This window comes from Indicator indicator, chromosome 11, assembly GCF_027791375.1.
Source record: "Indicator indicator isolate 239-I01 chromosome 11, UM_Iind_1.1, whole genome shotgun sequence".
In the NCBI taxonomy this organism is placed as follows: Eukaryota; Metazoa; Chordata; class Aves; order Piciformes; family Indicatoridae; genus Indicator; species Indicator indicator.
In genome coordinates, this window is record NC_072020.1 from 6,269,406 (window position 1) to 6,294,388 (window position 24,983).

Consider the following 24,983-nt stretch of genomic DNA (forward strand, 5'->3'; position numbering starts at 1 on the left):
TGTAGATAGGCACTTTGTGTTGATGAAAAAAAAAAAACCAAACCCACCCCACCCCCCCACCCCTGAGAGCCCCCATGGTTGCCTGTATATTTGTGGAATGCTAATTTAAATGAGTAACTTATGAAGTATTTATCAAGAGGGCGTGGAGACGGACGCAGTGTTCGTGAATCAAGCTACGGTGAGCAAAGTTTACTTGCACTTTTTTCTCTGGCAAGGCTACTGAAGTTCCATGACTCTCATTACTATTTGCTACTGGCAGTGCAGACAGAATATCACTTGTAGAGACCTATTTTTGTAACGGTAGAAGTTTTGGATTTTATGGGTATTTTGTCAAAAGTACTGCAATAAAAATGACTTCATGCTTTTAGCTGTGTTCAAGAACCGCTCGCTTACAACTGAAAAGGTTGCTCCTACCTGCACTCCTCCTGCTCCTACTGGCTCCAGCTTTACTGTCTACAGCTTCCAAAACGTCGCTACTAAGAATCAGGAGAAGAGAGGACAGGTACAAAATGACTTTCTGAAGACCCTGGTCACAGCTGTTAGGGGTAGAAGATCTTGCACTGCTCAGCTGCTGTGACAAACACAGGGCTTTAGAACATAGAACCATAGAATGGAAGGGGTTGGAAAGGATCCCTGGAGACCCTAAGTCTAACCTCCCCCCCCCCCGCCAAAGCAAAGTCACCCAGGGCAGGAACACATCCAGTTGGGTCTTGAAAGTCTCCAGAGAAGGAGACTCCACAACCTCTCTAGGCAGCCTGCTCCAGTACTTTGTCACCCTTAAAGAAGCTTCTCCTCCTGTTGAGGTAGGACTTCCTGTGTTCCAGCTTCTATCTGTTGTTCCTTAGCCCAGGACACTACTGAAAAGAGCCTGGAACTTTATTTTTGGCCCCACCCTTCAGGTATTTGTAAACATTGATCAAATCCCCTCTCAGCCTGCTCTTCTCCAGGCTAAACAGTCCCAGCTCTCTCAGACCTTCCTCATCAGCCAGATGTTCCAGTGCCTTCAATATCCTTCTAGCCTCTGTTGGACCCTCTTGAACTGGGGAGTCCAGAATTGGACACAACACTCCAGGTGTGGTCTCACCAGGGCAGAGTGGAGGGGGAGGAGAACCCCCTTAGACCTGCTGTGGCAAACACAAGGTATCACAACCATGGTGACAAGACAAAGGTTCAGTACCTGCGAACTTCCTTCTAAAAGGTTTTTAGAACTGACAGGGCCAGGCACAGAAAACTTCCACAGAGGTTGGTTTAGAAATTTAATTCAAAGCTCCTGTGAGGCAGAGCTCATGACCATATCTCACCACCAAACAGCACTGAATTCCTGCAGGGCTCAGTACAAGGGCAGACAACACTCAGTGACTTCACTTCACCTGTGACCACTTCACACAAACACTATTTACAAAATTAATCTTATTTGGATCATCATCCTGTGTGCACACATCAGCTTCACTGAGCACTGCTTCTAGACGCTGGGGTGGGGGGGGAGGATTTAGGCAGTTATTTGTTGCTTTCTGAACAAAACATGTTACAAGTCAGACATTTAGGTAGGGTGCTCTCAGAAAAGCCATCTTTGTGAACATGTTGTAGGCTTTTAAGCACCTCCCTGACTCAGCCAAGACCATTCCTAGTTCACGTGGAATGACAACACAAATACCAACGCTATGTTTCCTTCTGGAACCTGTTCCCTGATGCAGTTCCAGCAGCTGGACACAGAGGTACTTACTTTCTTATATGGGGAAATGAGAAGCTCTGAAGGCTCCAAAGGTTCAAAGGCAGGGAGGAGGGAGCCTTCAGCAAACTGCTTTGAGTAGAAGGCATCCCTGCCCATGGCAGGGACTCTGAAACTAGAAAATCCTTAAGGGCCCTTCCAACCCAAACTATTCTATGAAAAGGAAATCTTTCAAAAGCCACGCGTTCAGCTTGGCACATTTCTTCACCTTGGAGAGTCAGCATGCACCTTAGAAAGTGTTAACACCAATAGAAAAGAGTTTTCCTCTTAAAAATGCAATGAGAAGGTTGTAGAACAAGCAGTAACACACAGCACCATCCGAGGGTAGGGGCAAACAGACAAAACAGATACCCAAACTGTCTGCAGTTGGTTGAATGTTGTTTTCCTACCTGCAGGCACCAAAGTTTCCATTTGCCACTGGTTTTGTCAGGGTTTTATTCCAAAGTCTGTTTGTAAGTTGACACAACTTAAGTAAGTGACATTTTCAGCTCCCACATTTACAGTGACCTCCTCTTGTATCTGATAACGGGGTTATTGGGGGTGTGGATCATCGTTGTGTAATTTATGGTTGGGAAATAGCCATTGACAAGGTCAAACTCATACAGACGAAGCAAGGTGGACCAAATGGTCTTAATCTGCACGTAAGCGAAGTTCTCTCCGATGCAGCGATGACGGCCTGGAAGCAAAGCCACAACAAAAGAAACAGTCAGAGCGTGTGGGTCCTAAAGCAGCTTTGAAGCATAGAATTGTTTGGGTTGGAAAAGACCTCCAGGATCATTTGAGTCCAACCTTCAACCCAACACCACCATGGCCATTAAACCATGACCCAAAGTCTCCTGTCCATAGCGACTGCTCCTGTCCTTTCTAAACCAGGTGAGGCTCTGATGCTGCAGGTACACCATGTTGGAATCCCATCAAAGCCTTGTGTCTGTGAGCTGTCCCTGCATTAGACTGGCGTTGCTCAGGCTACACAAGGGAGAGTTAGTTCCTTAACTCACCACAGCAACATTTGCAACACCTGACAGTTCAGCTGTACCCTGGAAACTGCCCAGTAGAGAAAGAGCTGGAGCTGCTTGTGGACAGCTGGCTGAGGATGAGCCAAGTGTGCCCAGGTGGCCAAGATGGCCACCAGCATTCTGGCCTGGATCAGCAGTGGTGTGGCCAGTAGGACCAGGGCAGGGATTGTCCCCCTGCACGCAGCACTGGGGAGGCCACACCTCGAGTTCTGGGTTCCATTTGGGGCCCTCCCCTCAAAGAATTTGAAATTGAGGGGCTGGAGTAGGTCCAGAGAAGGGCAGGGAAGCTGGGGAAGGGTCTGGAGAACAGGGCTGGTGAGGAGCAAGCAGCTGAGGGACCAGAGGTCGTTTAGTCCAGAGAAAAGAAAGCTGAGGGGAGACCTTTGAGCAGCCTTCCAGCAACTCAAGGGAGCCTCCAGGAGAGCTGAATTGGGACTTTCAACAAAGGCATGGAGTGACAGAATGAGGGGTGATGGCTTCAAACTGGAAGAAGCTGGACTAAGATAAGACATTAGGAAGAAATTCTTACCCATGAGGGTGCTGGGACACTGGAACAGGTGCCCAGAAAAGCTTTGGAGACTCCAGGCCTGGCATTGTTCAAAAGCAGGTTGGATGAAGCCTTGAGCAACCTGGTCTAGTGGAAAGCATCCCTGCCTACAGCAGGGGAGTTGGAGCTGGATGATCTTTAAGGTTCCTTCCAACCCAAACCATTCTATGATGCTTTGCATAAATTCTATCTCCAGCCACTCCAGGAGATGCTGGGTGAGATGAGCAGTATGTGCTCCAGCACCTGGGTTTTCATACTCACCAGCACCAAATGGAACATATGCAAACTTCTCCCCAGCTGCTGGGTTCTCTTGCAGGTACCGGTCAGGCTTGAAGTCCAGAGCATCTTTCCAGGAGTCCCTCAGTCTGTGGTTAACAGTGGGAGAGACACAGACCTGATGGCCAGGGGGAATGTTATATCCAGCAACAATCTGCAGGAGAAGACAACAGCAGGCCTCACACATCACAGAAATTTCTCCATTTTTCAAGTGTTACTTGAAGTGCTACATCATGAGGCTCTAATCTGAAGAGATTTTTGGCTCAGCTCATTAAAAATGAATGCAGCCTCACAATAATGTTTACTTGCACAGGGCACAACAGTCACAGGAACCTTTCAACTGCTTTAAGACAGGAGGTGCTACAGAAAAGAGTTTGTGAACTTCACATTGACTGAAAGTCTTTGTCAGGGGAGGGACATCGATGTGAAAAATAGTGTGACTTATTTCTTTCTTCTCTGTACAAACAGCAAGCTTTCCCTCAGATTTACCCTACCTTTATGGTGTAAAGTGCAAGCTAACATTTTGGGAGGTCATTAGTTAAGTTTCTGTAATTGGTAGCACCAAACTAAGCTGATGTGAGACCAAGTCCCCTCTAATAGCCTTATCGATGATCTGGCTGCGAAGATCGAGGCACCCTCAGTCAGTCTGCAGATGACACCAAGCTGGAGGCAGTGTTGATCTACTGGAGAGTAGGAAGGCTCTGCAGAGGGACCTGGACAAGCTGGATCCATGGACTGAGATTCAACAAGGCCAAGTGCTGTATCCTGTACTTGGGTCACAACAACCCCATGAAGGCTCCAGGCTTGGGGCAGAGCGGCTGGAAACTGCCCAGCAGAGAAAGACCTGGGGGTGCTGGGTGACAGCAGCTGAAGATGAGCCAGGGTGTGCCCAGGTGATGGTTGAATCCCCATCCCTGGAGGTGTTTCAAAGAGGCAGAGATATGGTGCTGAGGGACATGGTTTAGCACCAGACTTGGTTGAGACAGAGAACAGTTGGAGTTGATGATAGTGAAGGTCTTTCCCAACCAAACCAATTCTGTGATAGCTAAAGGAAAGGGTCAGCTTTGCTGGGTAAGACTGCATGTGGTGCCTCAGAGCCCTCCCCCAGGGCTGAACAAACCCTGTTCTCTCAGCCTGCCAAAAGTGCTCTGACCCCTGACCACTTTTGTGGCCCTCTGCTTGCTGATTGCTATGGGCTGCAAAACCAGACACAAATCATTCCAGATTAAGGCAATAGCTCCCAAGTTCGAGGTATTAATTCCTTTCTACCAGCACACCCTTACCTGGCCTTTTATGGCCCTGATCTACTGGAGTTAAGTCCAATTCATGTACTCACCTGGGGAGTCTTGGCCATTCTCATCATGGTCATGATAGGAGGTCTAAGCCTTAAAGTTTCTTTTAGACAGCGATCCAGCAAACTGAGATCCTTCAGCTGAAAACACAGAGAGCATGATGCATCAAGATACAGCTGAGTTTATGCAATGAAAAATAAATGACATTTTATACCAATTATGAACAAAACAATCAAAGAGTAATCAGCTCATATTGACATGTACTTCACTGGCTACTTTGGCAGGTTTTATTCCATGTGATTCAGTGAAGAAGGAAGAAAATCCCTCACCAAATGCAAGTGGGTTTGTTAAATCTCTCTCAGTACTGTTTTCTGATGCCTCATTAAAGGACAAGTCACACTGCAGGCCTTCCCTTGGGGAGAATGAGGATCTTCTTCCTCTACAGAGCTGTCATTTCTTTAACATACACTTGTAGGAACTGCAATTTCCTTCAGGAACACTGATTAAAATAACAGCACCAAGCTGAAGATTAGCCTGGGGAGAAGGAGATGGTGGTGATACACTGGCAGCCAGCAGTATTATCACAGAGACCACACCAGATCACGGCATCCCTCTTGCATTTGTTGGGGTTTTCCACATAAGCACCTAAAAAGGACTCATCCCAGCAGGAATGATGTAACACACAAACCTGGTCGTAAGTTAAGGGTGGCAAGTCATCCCCACACACTGCTTTTTGCTCTGCATAGCACTGCTCCTGGATGGCTTTGTCCCTGGCTATGAAGAAGCCAAGCCAGGCACTGGTGGTGGAGGATGTGTGCTGCCCTGCCAGCAGCAGCCCGATGAGCATCCCGGCAATCTCATCATCCGTCAGCGGCCGGCCATCCCTGGGGGGTTAGCACAGAACCAGACAATCACAGAGTGGTGGGGGCTGGAAAGGACCTCTGGAGATCATCCAGTCCAACCCCCCCCAAGAGCAGGATCACCCAGGGCTGGTCACACAGGAACTCCTCCAGTTGGGTTTTGAAAGTCTGCGGAGTTGGAGACTCCACAACCTCTCTGGGGGGGCCTGCTCCAGGGCTCCAGCACCCTCACACCAAAGAAGTTTCTCCTCATGTTGAGGTGGAACTTCCTGAGTTCCAGTTTGTGTCCACTGCCCCTTATCCTGCCACACAACACCACTGAAAAGAGCCTGGCCCTTTCTATTTGCTCCCCACCCCTCAGATATTTATAGATATTGATCACATCCCCTCTCAGGCTGCTCTTCTCCAGGCTAAACAGCCCCAGGTCCCTCAGTCCATCCTCCTCAGACAGATGTTCCAGTCCATCATCCTCACAGCCTCCCTTGGACACTCTCCAGTGGTTTCCTATCCCTCTTGAACTGAGGAGCCCAGAACTGGACATAGTATTGCACATGTGGTCACACTAGGGCAGAATAGAGAAGGGAAGAGAACCTTCCTCAACCTGCTAGCCACACTCTTCTTCATGCACCCCTGGATGCCATCATCCTTCTTGGCCACAGGGGCACATTGCTGTCCCATAGATAACTTACAGTCTAACTTATGTTTGAGCAGGCTTCCAGTTACAGTGGCATTTACAGTTTCTACCAGTGTACTTCCTTCTCCTTATTCCCTTGTGCTGCCTACCCTAAATGGAGCAGGAGATCACAGAACAGGGAGAAAGGAGAACAGAGGGACAGAGACTCCCTAGGAGCACTAAAGAAAACCATGACCAAACAGGCAGCGAAGAGAAAGGAAGCAAGCTCATGACCACTGATTAAAACCTCAGAAATGTGAAGATCCATTTACAATTAAAGTTTTTAGGATGCCGGCAACGGAAGTCGTTCAGAATGCAAGGAAATATTTCTGGGTTTTTGGTAGATGACTTTAGCTGAAGGGCTCAAAGCTCAAACATCTCTACAGGAGAAGCCTTCAAACGCTTGGCTTACTTGTAGGAAGCATCAAGCAGCGTTTGGAGCATGTCATCCTCCTTCTCCTCAGACTCTCGGCGTTTCTGGATGACCTGGTAGAAAATGTTCTTGATTTCTCTGTGTGCTCGATCTCGGTGCCTGTGATTCGAAACAACTCCATTAGAATCCTAGCACAGAATGGGTTTGGTTGGAAAAGAACTCCAAGGTCAGCCAGTCCTACCATTCTCCAACTCCACCAAAGCTGGTGCTAAATGATGGCTCTCAGCTCCACATCTGTGTCTCTTTGAAACACGTCCAGAGATAGCAGGGAATTCAAACACCTATCTGGGGATCCTGCTCCAGGCTTTGAGAAGCTTTTCAGTCAAGAGATTTTTTTCTCATACCCAACCTAAACCTCCTCCAGTGCAATTTGAGGCCATTTCCTCTCACCATATTGTTTGTTCCTAGGGAGAAGAGACCAACCCCCACCTGGCTACAGCCTCCTCTCAGGGAGCTGTAGATAGAGAGCCATGAAGTCTCCCTCTCAGCCTCCTCTTCTCCACACTAAATACCCTCATGTCCCTCAGCTGCTCCTCACCAGCCCTGTTCTCCAGACCCTTCCCCAGCTTCCTTGCCCTTCTCTGGGCCTGCTCCAGCCGCTCAATGTTCTCCTTGGAGTGAGGTCCCCAAAACTGAACCCAGAACTCAAGGTGTGGTCTCTCCAGTGCTGAGTACAAAAGGAAAATTACTTCCTTAGTCCTGCTGGCCACACTATTCCTGATCCAGACCAGGATGCTGGTAGCCTTCTTGGCCACCTGGCACATGCTGGCCCATGCTCAGCTAGCTGTTAATCAAGCTAGCAGCTTTATCCAAAGTAACCCCTAAAACACTTTTAGGAAGATTTGTTGGGACCTCTAGGACAGTGTATAAAGAAGGAAGGAAAAAAAAAACCAACACTCAAACAACAAAGATAAAACAGTGAAGATTCCTCATCTGTTAGTGGTGGTACCTGAAGCTGGGCAAAGGCAGCCAGCCTGGCAGCAGCCAGGCAGCATGAGTGAAGCCCCCGTCCAGATCAGCGTAGAGCTGAGCCACCTTGGCAGTCAGCAGGCTTCTGATCTCCTTCCCATGCAAGCAGTGACTTGCTGTCAAAATGATCAGCTCTGAAAGGGCTTCAAACAGGTCTGAGGAAAGAGTTGAAAGGCATCTTCAGTAATGTTTGTCAGGACAGATGACTTCACTTCTATTTAAAAGAGAAAACTAAGTAACTGGACACAGATTAATGATTTCAAATAGAGTTCTAGGTTGTTTTACTAGTAGGATGAAGCATCTGATTGTAAATTTCTATGTCCATCAAGCCTGTCATCAAACAACTTCTTAAATCACTGACTTCAACTTTTTTTATAAGGTATTTTCTTCTAGAATTTTACCAGGACAGGTAGTCATCCTCCCAAAGTAAGCCATGCAGCACAGGCTCAATACTTAACAAACACATGGAAAGCAAAATAAAATAAAATTTAACCTTGAAATCCAAATCCGTGGGGAAACAGTTAGCTTTGCTGCTCACTTTTAATTGATAATATTGATATTTAATATGACAATGCAGTATCTTATCATTTTAAATTAATAATATTGATATTAATTTGAAGAGAAGGCTCTAAGGAGACCTTATTGTGGCCTTCCAGTATCTGAAGGGGGCTTACAAGAAAGCTGGGGAGGGAGTTTTTAGCATGTGAGGTAGCAATAGGACTAGGGGGAATGGAGCAAAACTAGAAGTGGGTAGATTCAGATTGGATGTTAGGAAGAAGTTTTACACCATGAGGGTGGTGAGACACTGGAACAGGTTGCTCAGGGAGGTGGTAGAAGCCTCATCCCTGGAGATTTTTAAGGCCAGGCTGGATGTGGCTCTGAGCAACCTGCTGTAGTGTGAGGTGTCCCTGCCCATGGCAGGGGGGTTGGAACTGGAAGATCCTTGAGGTCCCTTCCAACCCTGACAATTCTATGAGTCTATATTTAGTAAGACAATACAGAATTTTAGCTCTATTATAAATGATATAAGAAATATTAAATTCTAGACTTCTAATATAAATAATCAAAATCAATTTAAAAACTTTTATTATATGACTATTATAATGTATATAATGCAGATAATAAAGATCTGTGTGTAAATAACTATTTCTGACACAATGGGCTTGCAACCATAGTGATGGGTTAGGTCTAGCAGGCCAGCTGGGAAAGACTGGTGGGAAATAGGACAATTCCACTTAGATCAACAATCTAAATCTCATCAGCTTCAAGGACACAGCTCCTCACTGATGAAGATCACTGAGCTAAGCTCCCTGACAGGCTCTGGGAAGTCAGTGTCTTCTCCTGGGGCCTGAAGTGGTTGCTCTGAGCTGGCTCATGCAGAAGGAGCAGGATTCAGCCAGGCAACAGGCACACTCTCTACTAGCTGACATAGAAAGCAGAAGTAAGACTCCTTTACTCCTGTCAATGATTTTCTGAGCAGCTTGATTCTCCAGCAGCCTTAAATTTGGTCAAACAAAACCTGTATTTTGCACATTTCTCTCCTAATGCTCTGTACAGCTTCACCCATGTCATTTTTCATTTCACACTGCAGCAACTCCTTTACAACATCAAACCTTGGCCTTCATTCCTTCCCACAAAATCTGAGGAAAGACTCCCTCTGCTCTTGCTTACTTTTCTCTCCACTCTCTCCCCACGCTTTGAAATACTCCTTTGTTTCTTCTTCAATCACAGTCACATGCTGTTTAAACTGGGCAATATTTAGCCCAGTTTTGAGCATCTTCTTCTGTTCCAAAAATACCTAAAGGAACCAAGAGAGAAAAACCAATCAGTGCAAAGATCATCATATTAATAACATCATTAACAACTTATGATCATTTGTACTCTAAAAACATACAGAAATAGAAAGAAATCAGGATTGCAGGGTAGGTATTCAGATTCAAATAACAGAAAATATTCCAGTTTTCATCATCATTTTTTTTTCAAGCAAAACTTTGGTAATCCAAGGAAAAAAAAAAGGTTGGTAACATCCGACCTTATAGATTTTTTTTTTAATCTCTTTCAGTACCAAACCCAGAAAATAATTTTAATGTCTTTGTTAAACTTCATCCTTGGAGGCACAAGAAGCATTCAAGGTTGAAAAATGGAATGCACTTTAGATACAAATGCAAATCAGATTTGTCCCTGCAGAGTCTGGATTCAGTTTGTGCTCCTCCTTGTGCAGCCTCCTTGCTTTCTCTCCCCCACAGCATCTGTGTTCTGTCATGAAGTACTGGGAGAAGTCTGGTCTAGAGATCCACCTTTCCTTGACAAGGAAAGGCAGACAGAAGCAGGAAGCAAACAACTTCCTAGGAAAATGGGGAGCTTCACACCCTTCTCACCTCCTCCTCCTCCTTATTTTTGTATACTCATAGCTAACACGCCTACTGGCAAAAATCCCTTAATTAGATGAGAAATAAAAATGTATCCCTCTTAAAACTCTCTCAGAAGAAAGATCTAAAATTGCTAGAGAGGTAAAAGTAAACTGCAGTCAGTGGCACGCTGTGAAGGAAGGAAAAAAACTCACTCACTAATTTTTGCTCTGTGGTGGGGTTTGTTTGGAGAACAAAACCCAGCATCCAGACTGACAAATGGCCAGGAGGGTAAATAAAGCAACCTACACATGTTCAGTCTTGATTATCCAGCTGAGATAAATTACCACAACAACATATCAACACCAAACCTCCTCACACAGAGCCAAGAGCTCAGGGCTGTCCACACAGAATTGAAACCATGCTGCCCTGCAACTCAGTTGTAAAATACACACCGCATTGGGGACGTCGTAAGCAACTCCCTTGCCAAACACTGGGGTGGTTAAACGAGAGTAGACATCCTCTGCATTCAGATCTTCATTTTTACTGTTGAAGAGGAGAGCAGCAGCATCACTACCCAGTAAGTATGTGAACGTCTTGCCAACCATAGTGAAACTGAACACAGGTCCGTACTAAAAGAGAAAAAAAAAACACCACAGTTTATGTAAAATAACAGAAATGATTAAATTTACGTCTCTTCATGTACAGGCTTCCATAAATCACTCTGCTGAGAAGTCTCTAGAGATTTAATAAAGATATAAACACTTTAAACCACATTCCAATTTTGTTCTCAATGTACTTGCTAGTGGTATCAAACACAGCAAACACACATGACCTTGCACATTTTAAAACCATTTAGTTTAAAAAATAAAGAAATAAAAAGAGCGATTACACTACAAAAACCATCAGGGATGTTACAGCACATAAAGCCTCCAGCGATCCACAAACAACATCTCCAAAATTTCTAGATTTGGAGTTTTACACAAGATGCCCCCTCCTTGGAGGTGTTCAAGGCCAGGCTGGATGAGGTCTTGAGCGACCTGGGCTAGTGGGAGGTGTTCCTGCCCATGGCAGGGGGTTGGAACTGCATGATCTTCAAGGTCCCTTCCAACCCAAACTATTCTCTGAATCTATGAATCTGTTAGGAGCAAATAAGATTTTAAAGGTCGCCTTCAGCAAATATCCCACACTAAATGTGGCTTTCTCCAAAATAATCAAGCTAAAATTTAAGTTTAAGTGGGAGGTGGTTGAATCCCCATCCCTGGCGGTGTTTCCAAGAGGCAGAGATGTGGTGCTGAGTGCCATGAGTTAGCCCCAACCTTGGTAGAGAATGGTTGGACTGGATGATCTTAAAGGGCTTTTCCAACCAAAACAATTCTGTGATTCTCTAATGTGAAACAGATCACTAAGTACCATTTTATTGGAATTAAGGCTCTCCTACCCTAGCTCATTTCTTTTGGGCTGTTATCATACAAAACCAGCCTTAAAATTCATCAAACTGCCTACAGAGGAGTCAGCTCCATTCCAGCCCTGACACTGATTAGTCAAGAGCCAGGTTAAAATCTCCCAATGAAGACAAGAAATAATGTCATGGAAATGGCTTTTTTAATTAACTTGTGATTCAGCTAGGAGCACAACTCAAAAATACAGATCTATTTTTTAAACATGAAACACATAAACATGAAAAAGAGAGAACTCAGAAAACGCTCTAACACCAATGTACACCAAAGAGAGCTGAAGACATCAGAGCCTCCTCTGCAGGCTCCAGTCCATATTCAAGGCAGGCAACAATAAACTAATTTTAAACAGGCTCCAGATAAGGAATCTAACAGATATATGAAATACTTTTAGCAGATGCTCAGCCAGTCATACCTTGTCATAAGCATTTTCCAGAAATTCAATGGGGCTTTTTCCAAAGGCAACTGCATGTCCCAGGAAAGGGATGCTGGATGGAATATAAGGTGGGTATTTCTGAGGAAGAAAAAGGAAAGCAAATTAAGGAACAAGAAGTTTGGACCTGATGATCTCAGAGATCCAACCTTAATGATTCTATGATTAATTTTCTTAAGAGATCAATAAAATCACATATATTTACACAAAAACTGCACAGAGAGGAGACTGTACATGTTTTGGCCAAACTCTTCTGTGAAAAAGCCAACTGATTATTTTTAATCGATAAGAAACACATTTAAAGCCACTCTTAAAAGCAGCAATAGTTAAAATAAAATGAAGATGATTAAGATGCTCGCTAACTTGCCTCTGAAAGCAAAGCAAAAAGATATTGCAATTAGAAGAAATGCAAGCAGAAACAGTTAAATAGGTCCACCAAAGCATCAACAGCAGCTTTCATACATCTGAGCCTTCTTCCCTGAGGAGAGGGACTTGGGGTTGCTGGTGGACGAGAAGCTCAACATGAGCTGTCAATGTGCACTTGCAGCCCAGAAAGCCAACCAGAGCCTGGGCTGCATCAGGAGAAGTGTGGCCAGCAGGTCAAGGGAGGTGATTCTCCCCCTCTGCTCAGCTCTGGTGAGACCCCACCTGGAGTACTGCATCCAGTTCTGGAGCCCCTATTACAAGAGGGATATGGACATGCTGGAAGGTGTCCAGAGAAGGGCCACCAGGATGAGCAGAGGGCTGGAGCACCTCTCCTGTGAGGATAGACTGAAAGAGTTGGGGCTGTTCAGTCTGGAGGAGAGAAGGCTCCAAGGTGACCTTATTGTGGCCTTCCAGTATCTGAAGGGGGCTACAAGAAAGCTGGGGAGGGACTTTTTAGGATATCAGGTAGGGATAGGACTGGGGGGAATGGAGTAAAGCTGGAAGTGGGGAGATTCAGGCTGAACATGAGGAAGAAGTTCTTCCCCATGAGAGTGGTGAGAGCGGTGAGAGCCTGGAATGGGTTGTCCAGGGAGGTGGTTGAGGCCCCATCCCTGGAGGTGTTTAAGGCCAGGCTGGATGAGGCTCTGGCCAGCCTGATCTAGTGTGAGGTGTCCCTGCCCATGGCAGGGGGGTTGGAACTGGATGATCCTTGTGGTCCCTTCCAACCCTGACTGATTCTATGATTCTTCTAAGCTGCACTGATAAAACAGCATTGGGCATGCCCTTGCTTCTAGAAAACCAAAGCACCTCAGGGAGTGCTGGTGGACAAGCTGGTGGACAAGCTGCCACAGCCAAGGTGGCAAGTGGTCTCCTGGGGTGTATCAAGAAGAGCATGGCCAGCAGGTCGAGGGAGGTTTTCCTGCCCCTCTACTCTGCCCTGGTGAGGGCCACACCTGCAGTATTGTTTCCAGCTCTGGGCTTCCCAGTTCAAGAGGGAGAGGGACTACTGGAGAGAGTTCAGTGGATGGTGATGAAGCTGCTAAGGGGCCTGGAGCATCTCTGTGAGGATGAAAGGCTGAGAGCCCTGGGGCTGTTGAGCCTGGAGATGAGCAGCCTGAGAGGGGATCTGATCAATGGTCAGCAAGAGGATGGGGCTGGGCTCTTGTCAGCAACGCTCAGTGACAGGCCAAGGGGCATCGGGCACAAACTGGAACCCAGAAGGTAACCCAGAAGGTTTCACTTCAACGTAAGGAAAAAAATTCTTCACTTTAAAGGTACCAGAGCCCTGCCTTCCCAGAAAGGTTCTGGAGTCTCCTTTTCTGGAGAGATTCCACACCCACATTAACATTGTGATTGTGGACAACCTGCTCTAGGCCAGCCTGCTTTAGCTGGTGGGTTGGACTGGATGATCTCCGGAGATCCTCTGCAAGCCTCACCACGCTGCGTGCGGTGACTCCTGTGGTACCACCCAGCTGGGCCAAGGCCGAGTCAGCGCAACACGCCGCCAGAAAGCGTCCCCGGGAGGGCTGCTGAGCAAGCTGCTCGCTCGGGAGAACCTGCTCCTGCACACCTGGAATTTACCGCCCACTTCTCTGCTCTCCCCAGGAAAGGCTTCCAGAGGAGACACCACCGCTGCTCCTCCTCCTGTTTGTCCGTCCGCACCCTAACGCCAGGACCCCCGACCCCTCTCCATCGTGACCATCCCTCTGTGGGGGTCCCCAGCCCATCGCCTCTCCCCGGCCCCACCGCCGGCGGACCGAGGCCCCACATATCCCCCTGCACCTACCTTCCGATCGGACCCGACGTGTCGCCGGTAGCCCAGCTGGAACAGGTAACCGAGGCTCAGTGCGAAGGCGGAGGCGGCCAGCAGCAGGGAGATGGGGTTTCCAACGGCCACCCGCTCCAGCAAGGACCCGCCAACCTCCATGAGGCTCAGCATCTCCCTAGCACCCGCCGCTCTCCGGCACAGAGCCCTCGCCGGGGCGTACGGCGCCGCGGGGCAGGGCCGGCAGCCGCCCCGCCCGGCTCCGCTGGGCTGATCTCTGCCCATCTGACGATTGCCGCCGCTACAGCCAACCGGCGCCCGCGCTGCACGGGGTGACGACGTCTGCCGGGCTGCGGCTGGCGCCATTGGGCGGGCGGGAGGCGGGACGCCGGCCTCGGGCGGTGCTCGGTAGCTGGCGTGGCCGGGGTGGGTGGCGGCGGTGAGCGAGGGCTGCGGAGCTTGGGGCAGTGGAGCCTCTGGCCCGGGTTCCAACCCCGGGAGTAGAGCGCTGGCTCAGCGGTAAAGTGAAACAAGGGCAGGGATTGTCCCCATGCGCTCAGCACTGGGGAGGCCACACCTTGAGTCCTGGGTTCAGTTTTGGGGTCCTCACTCCAAATGGGACATTGAGGGGATGGAGGAAGGCCAGAAAAGGGCAACAATGCTGGTGAAGGGTCCGGAGAACAGGACTGGTGAGAAAGAGCTGAGAAACTTGGGGGTGTTTAGGCTGGAGAAGAGGAGGCTGAGGGGAGCCCTCATTGCTCTCTACAGCTCCCGGCAAGGAGGTTGGAACCAGATGGGGTTGGTCTCCCAGGTAACAAGTGATTAGAGGAAATGGACTCAAGTTGCACCAGGAGAAGTTTAGGTTGGACAGGAGAAGAAACTTCTTGACCGAAAGGGTTCTCACAGCCTGGCACAGGCTGCCCAGGGAGGTGGCTGAATGCTCATCTCTGGAGGTGTTTCCAAGAGGCAGAGATGTGGTGCTAAGGGACATGGTTTAGTCCCAGCCTTGGCAGAGTAAGAGAATGGTTGGACTGGGTGAGCTTAAAGGGCTTCTCCACCCCAAACCATTCCATAATTCAGTGAAAAACGAGAAGTGTGACTTGCTGCAAACAATTTCTTGATAAATAAGAATTTAGCAGAAAGAACTACACAGCGATAAGGCATATTAGTTATAGTACTGTTAAATATGCAACTGACAGACACTTCGACCTTTTTACCTCTATGTTTCCTAACAAAGTGCTACGTAGAGAAGTACAATTCTGACACCAGTGCCAGGTGATGATGAACCTGATTGTTCTATTATTTGCCTCAAATAATATCTAACAGTCCATAACGATTTACTGGTATTTATGCCATGAACGATTTACTGGTATTTATGCCAAGTAGAAGAAGTAGAGCTTGTTAAGCAGATTACAAAATAGAACTCTTCAGTTCACTTTAACTGCTTATTACTATAATTTGTTCAACTGCACTTACTAGTAGTTAAAGTATTAGTAAAGTAACTACAAAAACAGCATTCATTTTTAACTTACCTTTGAAAACTTTGAGGTGGTTGCTGAGTTGTTTTATTATTTTTAAAACTTGTTTATAAAATGTTACAGAGTGGTTTAGCACACAGTTCACAGAAGGAATCATCCAGTGCACTTCAAACCCTGAAAATACAACCTGAAACATTAAAGATTTATGTCATAGATACTACTTCAATGGACAAGGATATGTTTCAGATGGGATGTAGGGTCTTGTCTGACATCTGGGCCCCAATCCTGATGCTGCAAGGGGCAGGCAGAGAGCTTAAAATTGTCTCTGATTTCCTTGCAGTATCAATCTTCATTCCTACACTCTTTGTAGCCTCGAGAAACTGAAGTAGTCAGTCGTAAAATTAGTTTAACAGAAATAGCTTAGTGACTCTTACATAAGTTTTTGTTACTGCATGTGTGTTGCAATCCAGAGTAGGATGTATTCTGCTTTCTGAAGTCCTCTGAGTTGAGATTCATTTATAAATCTGTGTCTCCCACTCCTCCATATACACATTTTATATAGCACAGCAGAAGTGAAAACCCATTCTCTTTTAAATTCCAAGCATGCTAAACATTTAATATGGCTCCTGAATGACTAAGAGTATCTCTTGTGGCATACTCATGCAGTATTTGAGAATAAATACAAAGTAGGAGCAAGTTAAGAGTAAATATAAAGCAAGCTATAATGTTTGTCAGAACCCACATAAAAAGAGTTTATCAAAGGTAGTAGCTCAAAGGTCTAACTGCTCTTTTATGCCTACTTCTCAACAGTGTCTTAAAATAGAAAGTGTCTACAAAATCCTGTAGCATACACAACCTCCTTGATGTCCCACAGAATGACAGGAAAGGTGAGGAGGTTAATGGTTACTTGTTTAATGGCACTGGTAGCCCTATAGTCCTCTGGGAACAAAAGCCTCCAGCTTTGTCCAGCGTGCTAAACCATTGACATTTCAGTAACTTTACTTGTTGAACTTGAGCCCCATGATAGCTTATAGATGAAAGACAAAAATGTTGCTAAAAATAAGGGATTTGCTGTAGAGCTTCTGTACAGAAGTGCAGAACTACAAATTGACCTTTCTGTTGTGGAAAATTCACCTACATGGAAGTCTTCTGTGATGGAGAGATTTTTTTGCTTAGCCATCAGATGCTGTATGGGAACTGTTGTTCATTTCCATCATTCATTTATTTCAGCAGGCATTAACTGGCAGAAAGATAAACAAATTCTGGTAGCTTTTCAGAATGATGACACAATCAAGGATATGACATCTGCAAGTAGATTAAAATATTCAGTAAGAAGCTGCATCTTGTAGGAATATAGAAAACCTGGAGTTTGCTGAGCTAACAGAAAGTGTTTCTCAATATATTCAATCACCTTCCCTATAAATGATGTTCCCTGAATAACTTGTAGCTTAATTTCCCTTAATATGTGAGAATCAAAAGCAACTGCTGTCAAAGTATGCAAGAATCTCAGAGCTGCTATTTTGTCACCATACATAATGTGGCACATTGCCACTGAGAGAGACTGAAGGGGGAAGAATTTTCCATCAGACATCCATAAACATGATCAAAAAAAAAGGCTCCAGGGACACCTTAGAGCAGCCTTCCAGGATTTGACAGGGGCTACAGGAGAGCTGGAGAGGGACATTTTACAGAGGCATGGAGTGACAGGACAAGAGGTGATGGCTCCAAACAGGAAGAAGCTGGATTGAGACAAAACACGAGGAAGCAGTTCTTGCCCATGAAGGTGGGAAGGCACTAGGGCAGGGTGCCCAGAGAAGCTGTGGAAGCTCCACACTTGAAGTGGAGCTTGAAGTGTTGAAAGGCCAGGTTGGATGAGGCCATGAGCAAGCTGGTCTAATAGGAGGTGTTCCCTGTCCATGGCAGGGGGCTTGGCATTGGATGATCTTGAAGGTCCCTTCCAACCCAAACCAGTTTAGGATTCTATAAAGGATGAAAAAGTAAAGAATTATAGAATTTTCAGGGCTGGAAGGGACCTCAAGGATCATCTACTTCCAACCCTCCTGCCCTTACACTAGATCAGGTTGCTCAGAGCCCCATTCAGCCTGGCCTTAAAAAATTCCAACAACATCTGTACTCTACAGCCACAGAAAGGCTCAAATCCCAAAAGAGTCTCAGGCAGCAAGCAGGTACCTCTTTGAACCCCAAAAATCTGAGCACAGACAGCTAACCCCTGCAGAGCCCCAGAGTTTTGCCTCTCAGAAGTATGTTGGATCCATCAGGTATATTGTCAGACTCATCTGACAGTAAATACATCACAATCCTGAAAACTAAGCATTCTTCCTCCTTCAAGGGTTCCAGTCCAGCAAGAAAGAAAAAAGTATCAGCCTCCAAAATAAATATTGAGTTTTTTTCTAAGCAAAATAGAGGTGAATTCCTCTCTTCAGTGGAGCCTTCCTTCAGACTGAGACAAGATTCTGCTTTTTCCCCTTCAGCAGTGTGAAACAGCCACAACAAAGGAGTGCTGCCCCCTCAAAAGAGACAGACCCCTACCAACATAAACCTTGGCTGGGCCCCACGAGATGAGAAGGCACAGGCATAAGACAGAGCACACATTTCAACAGGCCTTGACTGTGGGGATGGTTAGATGAGACCTCTTTGAATCCCCACCCTGCATTACAGCTTATCTGAATTGCTCACAGCAAGTGTCTTCAGAACAAAAGATTGCAGCTCCTTGCCCCACCTCACTTCCCCCCCCCTTTCAGGTACTTGTAGGGAGCAGTGAGTCTCCCCTCAGCTACCTAAGTCCATGGTTAAAACAGTTTGCTCAGTTAACTGCTCTAGTCAAAGGAGTTTGTGTGTGCACTTGTGGGCATCAGCAGCACTATCAGAACCCCAAGGTGCAAATCACTCTGGCAAAAAGAGTTTGTGGTTCTGTTACTATAAGCAGATGTCAAAACACCAGTCAGTCTGTTTTTCACATGTGTGTCTTAATTGCAGCATCCTCAATACTGAAGATTAATGAGCAGTCATCATTGCATTTACTTCTAACAAACATATCAGCTGTAACTATGTGAGGAAAACATCCCAGCATTTCAACAACCCATATGCAAAATTCAGAACATACACATTTCCAGCTTTATATACCAGTACTATTCTTCATTAACCCAAACAATCAAAAAACATTTAAGATGTTAAGGATATTTGATTATTTCTCTCACCTTGTATTCATGAAGTATGCTGTTTGTCCAATGAGGAACTTTACTTTTTAGCTTAGTGATTGGTACTATAGATCTAAGATTTTCTTCACTAACAGGTCCAGGAAGGACAGTTTGAAGCACGTGTAATTGGTAACAGAAGATCTGGTGCTGGCCTCTGAAGCTCCTCTCCAAGGATGGTTCCATGGCTCTGACAAGCAGCATGTACAGCTGGCAGGCACTGTCTGTGTCCTTCCCCCTTTGCAAGACCTGTTGGCCCCATTTTGTGCCAGGAACTGGAGTGGGAGTCTGGCCCTGCTGCAGTTTCCTCTGCACACCTAATACTCATGGGTTGAGGCTGTTAGGGGATTAAAAACTCATCCTGCTGAGCCAGGCACTGTTCCTGGACACTTCAGATATGGCTCCAGGAGGAAGCTGTCCACAACTTGTGAAGAATGCCTCGGGACGAGCATCACTGCCGAGGCGTTCAACCAAAATACGGTGTGAGAGACGTGGCACCATCTTCTGGCATGCAGGACAGAAGTTGGGGGGGATGCAGCTGTTTAGGGGGGCCATCCCATCCTTCATTTCTCTAGCAGAGCTCCCCTTTTGGGAGAAGGGAGATATGTGTATATATAAAACTACCAGAGTTAAAATAATAAGCTGCTCTCCAGGCAGTTTTAAGCATTTTGATCTTTTTTCTTTGGGTGAATAAAAAGGACTGGGGGGGTTCTGGGTGATGATGTCACATGGGAGGCTGATGATGCAGCAGAGGAGCAGGTGAGGGAGGGATGGGGGCAGCCTCCCCAAAAGGATGCTTACAGCCCTAGCTGCTTGAAATACAGGAAAATTCTTGGAGGGGATTGAAAAATATTTAAAACAGTTAAGTATTAGTGTGAGGTGTTCCAACAGAGAAAAATCTCTCATTTTTTTTAATCTAGATATTGAAGAATTGTACTAATTTATATGTGAAAAAGACTTTGAAATTACTGCACTGTAATTATCTACTGCCTGTAGAATTGTTAGGGTTGGAAGGAACCTCAAGGATCATCTAGTTCCAAATCCCCTGCCATCGGCAGGGATACTTCACACTAGATCTACACACTGTAGATAACTAAAGAACTAAGCCTAAATAGTCTAATGTCTAAGTCTGTTTCTAAACTGCATAAATGCTAATTGGAGCAAGGATTTCAAACCTTGACCTTCCCTCTCTAAATATCTATCCCAGACAGAGAAACCCTTTCAAAAGCCCCCCACTTCTGAACAGATTGTCCCAAACTGGCCCTTTCCCCTGCAGGCATCGGTACCGCCCTGCGCGTTGCTATGGACGCGGCGCATACACTCCGGGCCGCGTACTCCTCACCCTCACTGCTGCCACCGTGTGGACATGGGCAGCGCTCGCTCTCCTCCGCTCCGCGTCTAGTCACGGCGGCGACACTCCGTGCGCCGGGACCGTAACCGCATCCCGCAGCCAATCGCACCCCAGCTTCTTCGAGAACAGTTGGGCTGTCCAGCCAATCGCGAGACGCCGTCTTGCGGCGCGCCTCAGCGACAGCCGTGCGCACGGGGATGCGGACTGGCAGTGGCTCCCAGCTGCTCCCCAGAGCGCAGCGCACAGGCTACAGGGTCCGATGGCAGAGCAGCCGTGGGGCCCTGCTTACTTATAAAGAAAGCCAGAAAACCCCTGAAGGTAGTTCAATAGATTTTTATTGCTTTTACCAACTTCCTGAAACGTTACAAAAGATAATTTTATTCTAGCAGTAATTAAACCAACGAGGGCCGTCTCTTTCACATTAAAGACAAGTCTGAGAGTTGTGTTTTCTGTATAAATTGGATATTGAGTTTACACTTGGAATAATGTTTTTCGTTTGCTTCAGATTTTGTAAGAAAACATCACTAATTAGAAAAGCAGTCATAAAAAGTTGGAGCTGGACAGTATGTAATCATGTTTCAAGCAGTCAGTATTAAAACCAAAATAAGGTTGTTCAGCTATAGGTGCTGAACCCTGGAAGACACCTTGGCACTGCAGTATCAGCAACAATAAAAAGGAAAAAAATAGTATAAATTACGCATCTTGCCACTAAAATAATTTAGAAAAGTAGTGATTTTCAAACTAATCATTATTCCAAATGTCAACCAATATACCAAATTCAGTATGAAAGTGTTTTTCCATTAACTTCAATGCCAACTACAAAGTCTTACAAGTTTTCACTAAAAATGTTACAAAATAAAATAAGATTTAAAATTACTAAGCAATTTGCTTTATTAGTACTACTTTTGCGTGGACTCAAAGCTGTGTGCCTCTAGTCTTAAAAATCTGCTGTAAAATAAATTACTGTTGGTATAAACAGTATCTCACACATTTGAACTGTACTTGGTAATTAATTCGACCTAGATGAGTAATGAAAACATTACTAATCATAAGGCTAAAAGAAAACTAAAATCACAGTGGTGCTCATCTAACAGCCTACACTGGTGAACCATGAACCATTTCTCTTGTGATGTACGCAACATAGGTATGTGACAACCCTTTAGAGCCACACAGGCTCCACCACAGACATTCCTTTGCTACAGGTGGATCTCATAGCCTGTCCAGCCCACCTGTGTCCAGGGCACAATTTAGGAAGCTACTGAACAGAGATAGAGCTGCAGGCAAAGTGAATGGTAGCTTACAGGAGAACTTGCATTAAATGCAGAAAAAATGGCCAAGATGTTTGCTTGAAAAAAAACCCAATAAAGGGCATCAAACTCTACCCAAACATGTTTCATGATGACAAACTTGGCAATTTGGAACATTTCACTAAATAACCATGGAAGGTATGTTACAGCTGCAAAATTGATCTAGGAAGGAATTAACTTGGGCATATGTAAACAGAATGAAAAGCATGCAATTGATAATGCATAGGAAAAATACTGAGTTTTGCAGAATATAATTTAAACACAAGATTGCATTTTAAGTGAAATACTTTAGATGATAATTTAAATGGAGTGGTCAAAATTAAGACCTACACTTTATGTAAACATTCATATTTATAAATAAATTAGAAAAAGAAAAGAAGAAAGGAAGTAGGATAGAAAAAAAGAAAAAAAAAAAGACTTCCTGAGGTGGCTCTGCAGCCAGGCACACAGTAGCACTAAGCTCCATTCTGGGAAAAGCAAGACATCAAAAAAAGTGCAGGGCTGTTTTATTTTCCTCTAACTGTTGGAATGGAAATAGGTTGGCATAGCCTTTACAAAGGGCTTAGCCCCCAAGGAAAAACAAAACAAAAACCACCACTAAACTGAAAACAAGCAAAGACAGTGCACAGCAATTACCACTGCTCTTGTGCATCCATTAAGGCAAAATGTATATCTATGCAGAGTAAACTACATCCTTCCTCATTTTACTTTAATACTAATGCATGATTTTGAAGAAGAGAAGGTGTAAAATGAGCAGCCAGTCACTTAACCACAGAATATCAATGGGGTTTATGCACTTAATAGCAGATCTGTTTCCTGTTCGTATGGGGAAAGAAGTGCAAGCATATCATGCCACTGACCCAAGACCACTCAACTAAAGGTCACTGTAAACTACTTTGAAAGACATGGTATTTCTGGCATCAATTACAATTTCTACACAACTAAAAGTAAATAAATACTGTGATTAGACTTGTGGGGACTTTGGTTTTGTTTCCTTTCAACTTCACTAGAAAAATATCTGCTTCCTGTAATACTGACCAAAACTAAATTCTGAAGTAGAAGCCATATACAAGGTGTGCCTGACTTCTGGTACTGAGGAATTAAAAAAGAGTCTTACAGTAATTTTTTTCTGTCTTTGGAAATTTTTGCAGGACTGTGAACATGAAGTGTAAAACACTACTGTGATACTAGTAGGAAAGTAATGTGTGTTGTGGATAATGCTAGGTAAACTGGCCCAAATATCCTCCCTCTGATTCAGCAAGAGCTACTTAGTAGTCAATAACTGACATGGAGATGTGCAAATTTTGCAGATGGTTTTGGGAAACCATTTGCTATAGCTTCACTGTGTCTCAGTTTGACTAAAGGGAAAACATGGGCACTTTCTGAAAGACCACGTACATGAGCTAAGGCACAAGCTACACTACTATCTAAGAAGAAAGGAACATCTATATATAGATTATTACACAGTATTGGTCAAATTGGTAATACAGATCTCACTGTTTCTGCCACTGACCTGAACTTTTGCTATGACAGTTTGGATACCATTACTCATATTGCTGTACACTATGACTTACTTTCAATTAAACTGTCACCTTGCATTACACTTAATGAGAACAGACCATGTAACTTAAACGCCAGTTTAAAATGTTTCTATTCATTCCCACTGATTGCTTGACTTTTTTAAAATAAAAATTATCTTTTCTCCAAGTGACAACTGGCTGAAGAGCACCAAAATTCTACCTCAAGTGGTGTTTTTCAGATGAACTCTGCTCTCCTCTGGAATCAGCTACTTCTGCAGGCCTTAAGAATTTTCATCATGTTGTTCATGGCAAAACTCCTAAATTTGCCAAAAGCAGAATTAAGAAAATAACATGTTCTAACTTTAAATGAGGACAGATTCTAATTAAAGCCATTGTAATACATTCAGAAAGGGCTAGTGGCAGTTCAGGATGTAGAGAGATCATTTCAGAAATTAAAGCCAAAAAAACTAAGGTGTAAGGCAAAAATTATTTATAATGGAAACTGCAGGCAAGTGATAAAAATTTTCTTTATACATAAAATTCTCAGTATTTCAAATATTATAATACTAAACACTAGAACTTGAAAATAAAAGTACAATAAAAGTACTGACAGTATCTTTGTCAGTTAGCCCCCAAAATCCTATTTACTTTAATAAATGAATATTTACTTTTTCAATTCCACTTGCACGATAAAAATTTATACGAATTAAAATAAATAAAATGTTTAAAAATAAGTTGGTGTGCTATCATATATGCCCTTTACAATGGAGTTCAGAACTGTACACACAAATACCACAAGCATAAAATAATACTGATCATAAAGCTACTACATAATTAAAACTACAGCTAATTTAATCAAATACACCAGAAATTTAAAAATTAAGCAAGAAACATTTGATGAGAACATGAAATAACCTAAAAACGATGTCATAGAGCTGAGTCAGCTCTGGTGAGTCTGAGAATTGGAGGGGGGGAAAAAGGAAAAAAAAAGTTAAGTAAAAACAGGTAAAAACAGGAACAAAAGAATTCAAGAGTGTTTGTGGGGTAAGTATGTGTAACTTCCTATACACTGAACTGTTGCCTGTAAATCCAATTTATATTATGTAAACATGGAGTGTCCAGAATGGTAAATACTGATTTGGGACTGTAACTACAATTACTGCATTCATATTGCTGTTAGACAGTAACAAATTCGGGAGAAGAAAAAAAAAGGTAAGAAAGAAAAAAAGAAAAAAAAAGGGGAAAAAGAGAAAAATGGAGGTGGGGGTAGGAAATGTAGAACAGGATAATTTTAAGGATTAGGTAACCACCTGATTTAGGGCTCTATGCTACTTTGCAAAACAAGAGACAGAATCCAGAAAACACTAGCATGTAGTGGAGACATAAAACAGTAGTTCTTGTCAACAGCACATTAATATTTGTTCTATGAAATCACCAAAAACTATACCCTGGAAAAACAAACAAACAAAAAAGCAGTAATTGCCTGCATAGAAAACAAACTTCTGTAGCGTACATTATAAACAGAGGTATTAAAAAAAATTGTAAGCACTCTGGACCAGTAATCATCAGCATAAGCTGATGGAACTTTTATGCACACATCAATTATTGAAAAACCTGCATTCCTTACAATCTTCCTATTTAAAAATGAAAATAAAATTTCCAATAAAATAAATAGCTGAAGTGTGATTACCGCTCGTCTCGTTTGTAAGAAGAATCTTCTCGCTACACAAGCAGCTCTACAGTGCTCTAAACAATGACAGAATTAAATACAGGTTGCTCCATAAAATACAGGTTGCTCCATAAATAGGCAATCACACTTCCATGGTGTAATACCCTAGTGAGACAGATACGCACACACAAATATACTCCATGCCCCTTGGGTTCAGTT

At 44.4% G+C, this 24,983-nt stretch overlaps 1 protein-coding gene across 1 annotated transcript; it reads right to left on the reverse strand.

Annotated features, from left to right (window-relative positions):
• Positions 1–2,210: 2,210 nt before the first annotated feature.
• On the reverse strand, positions 2,211–10,766 carry LOC128969885 (lanosterol 14-alpha demethylase). The gene is made up of 8 exons (XM_054384854.1): positions 10,599–10,766; positions 9,467–9,593; positions 7,776–7,950; positions 6,806–6,925; positions 5,549–5,744; positions 4,905–5,000; positions 3,554–3,722; positions 2,211–2,405 (listed from the first exon to the last, which is right to left on the reverse strand). The coding sequence occupies exons 1-8, from the start codon at positions 10,749–10,751 to the stop codon at positions 2,227–2,229; spliced, it is 1,215 nt and encodes a 404-aa protein (XP_054240829.1). The 5' UTR covers positions 10,752–10,766; the 3' UTR covers positions 2,211–2,226.
• Positions 10,767–24,983: the final 14,217 nt, after the last annotated feature.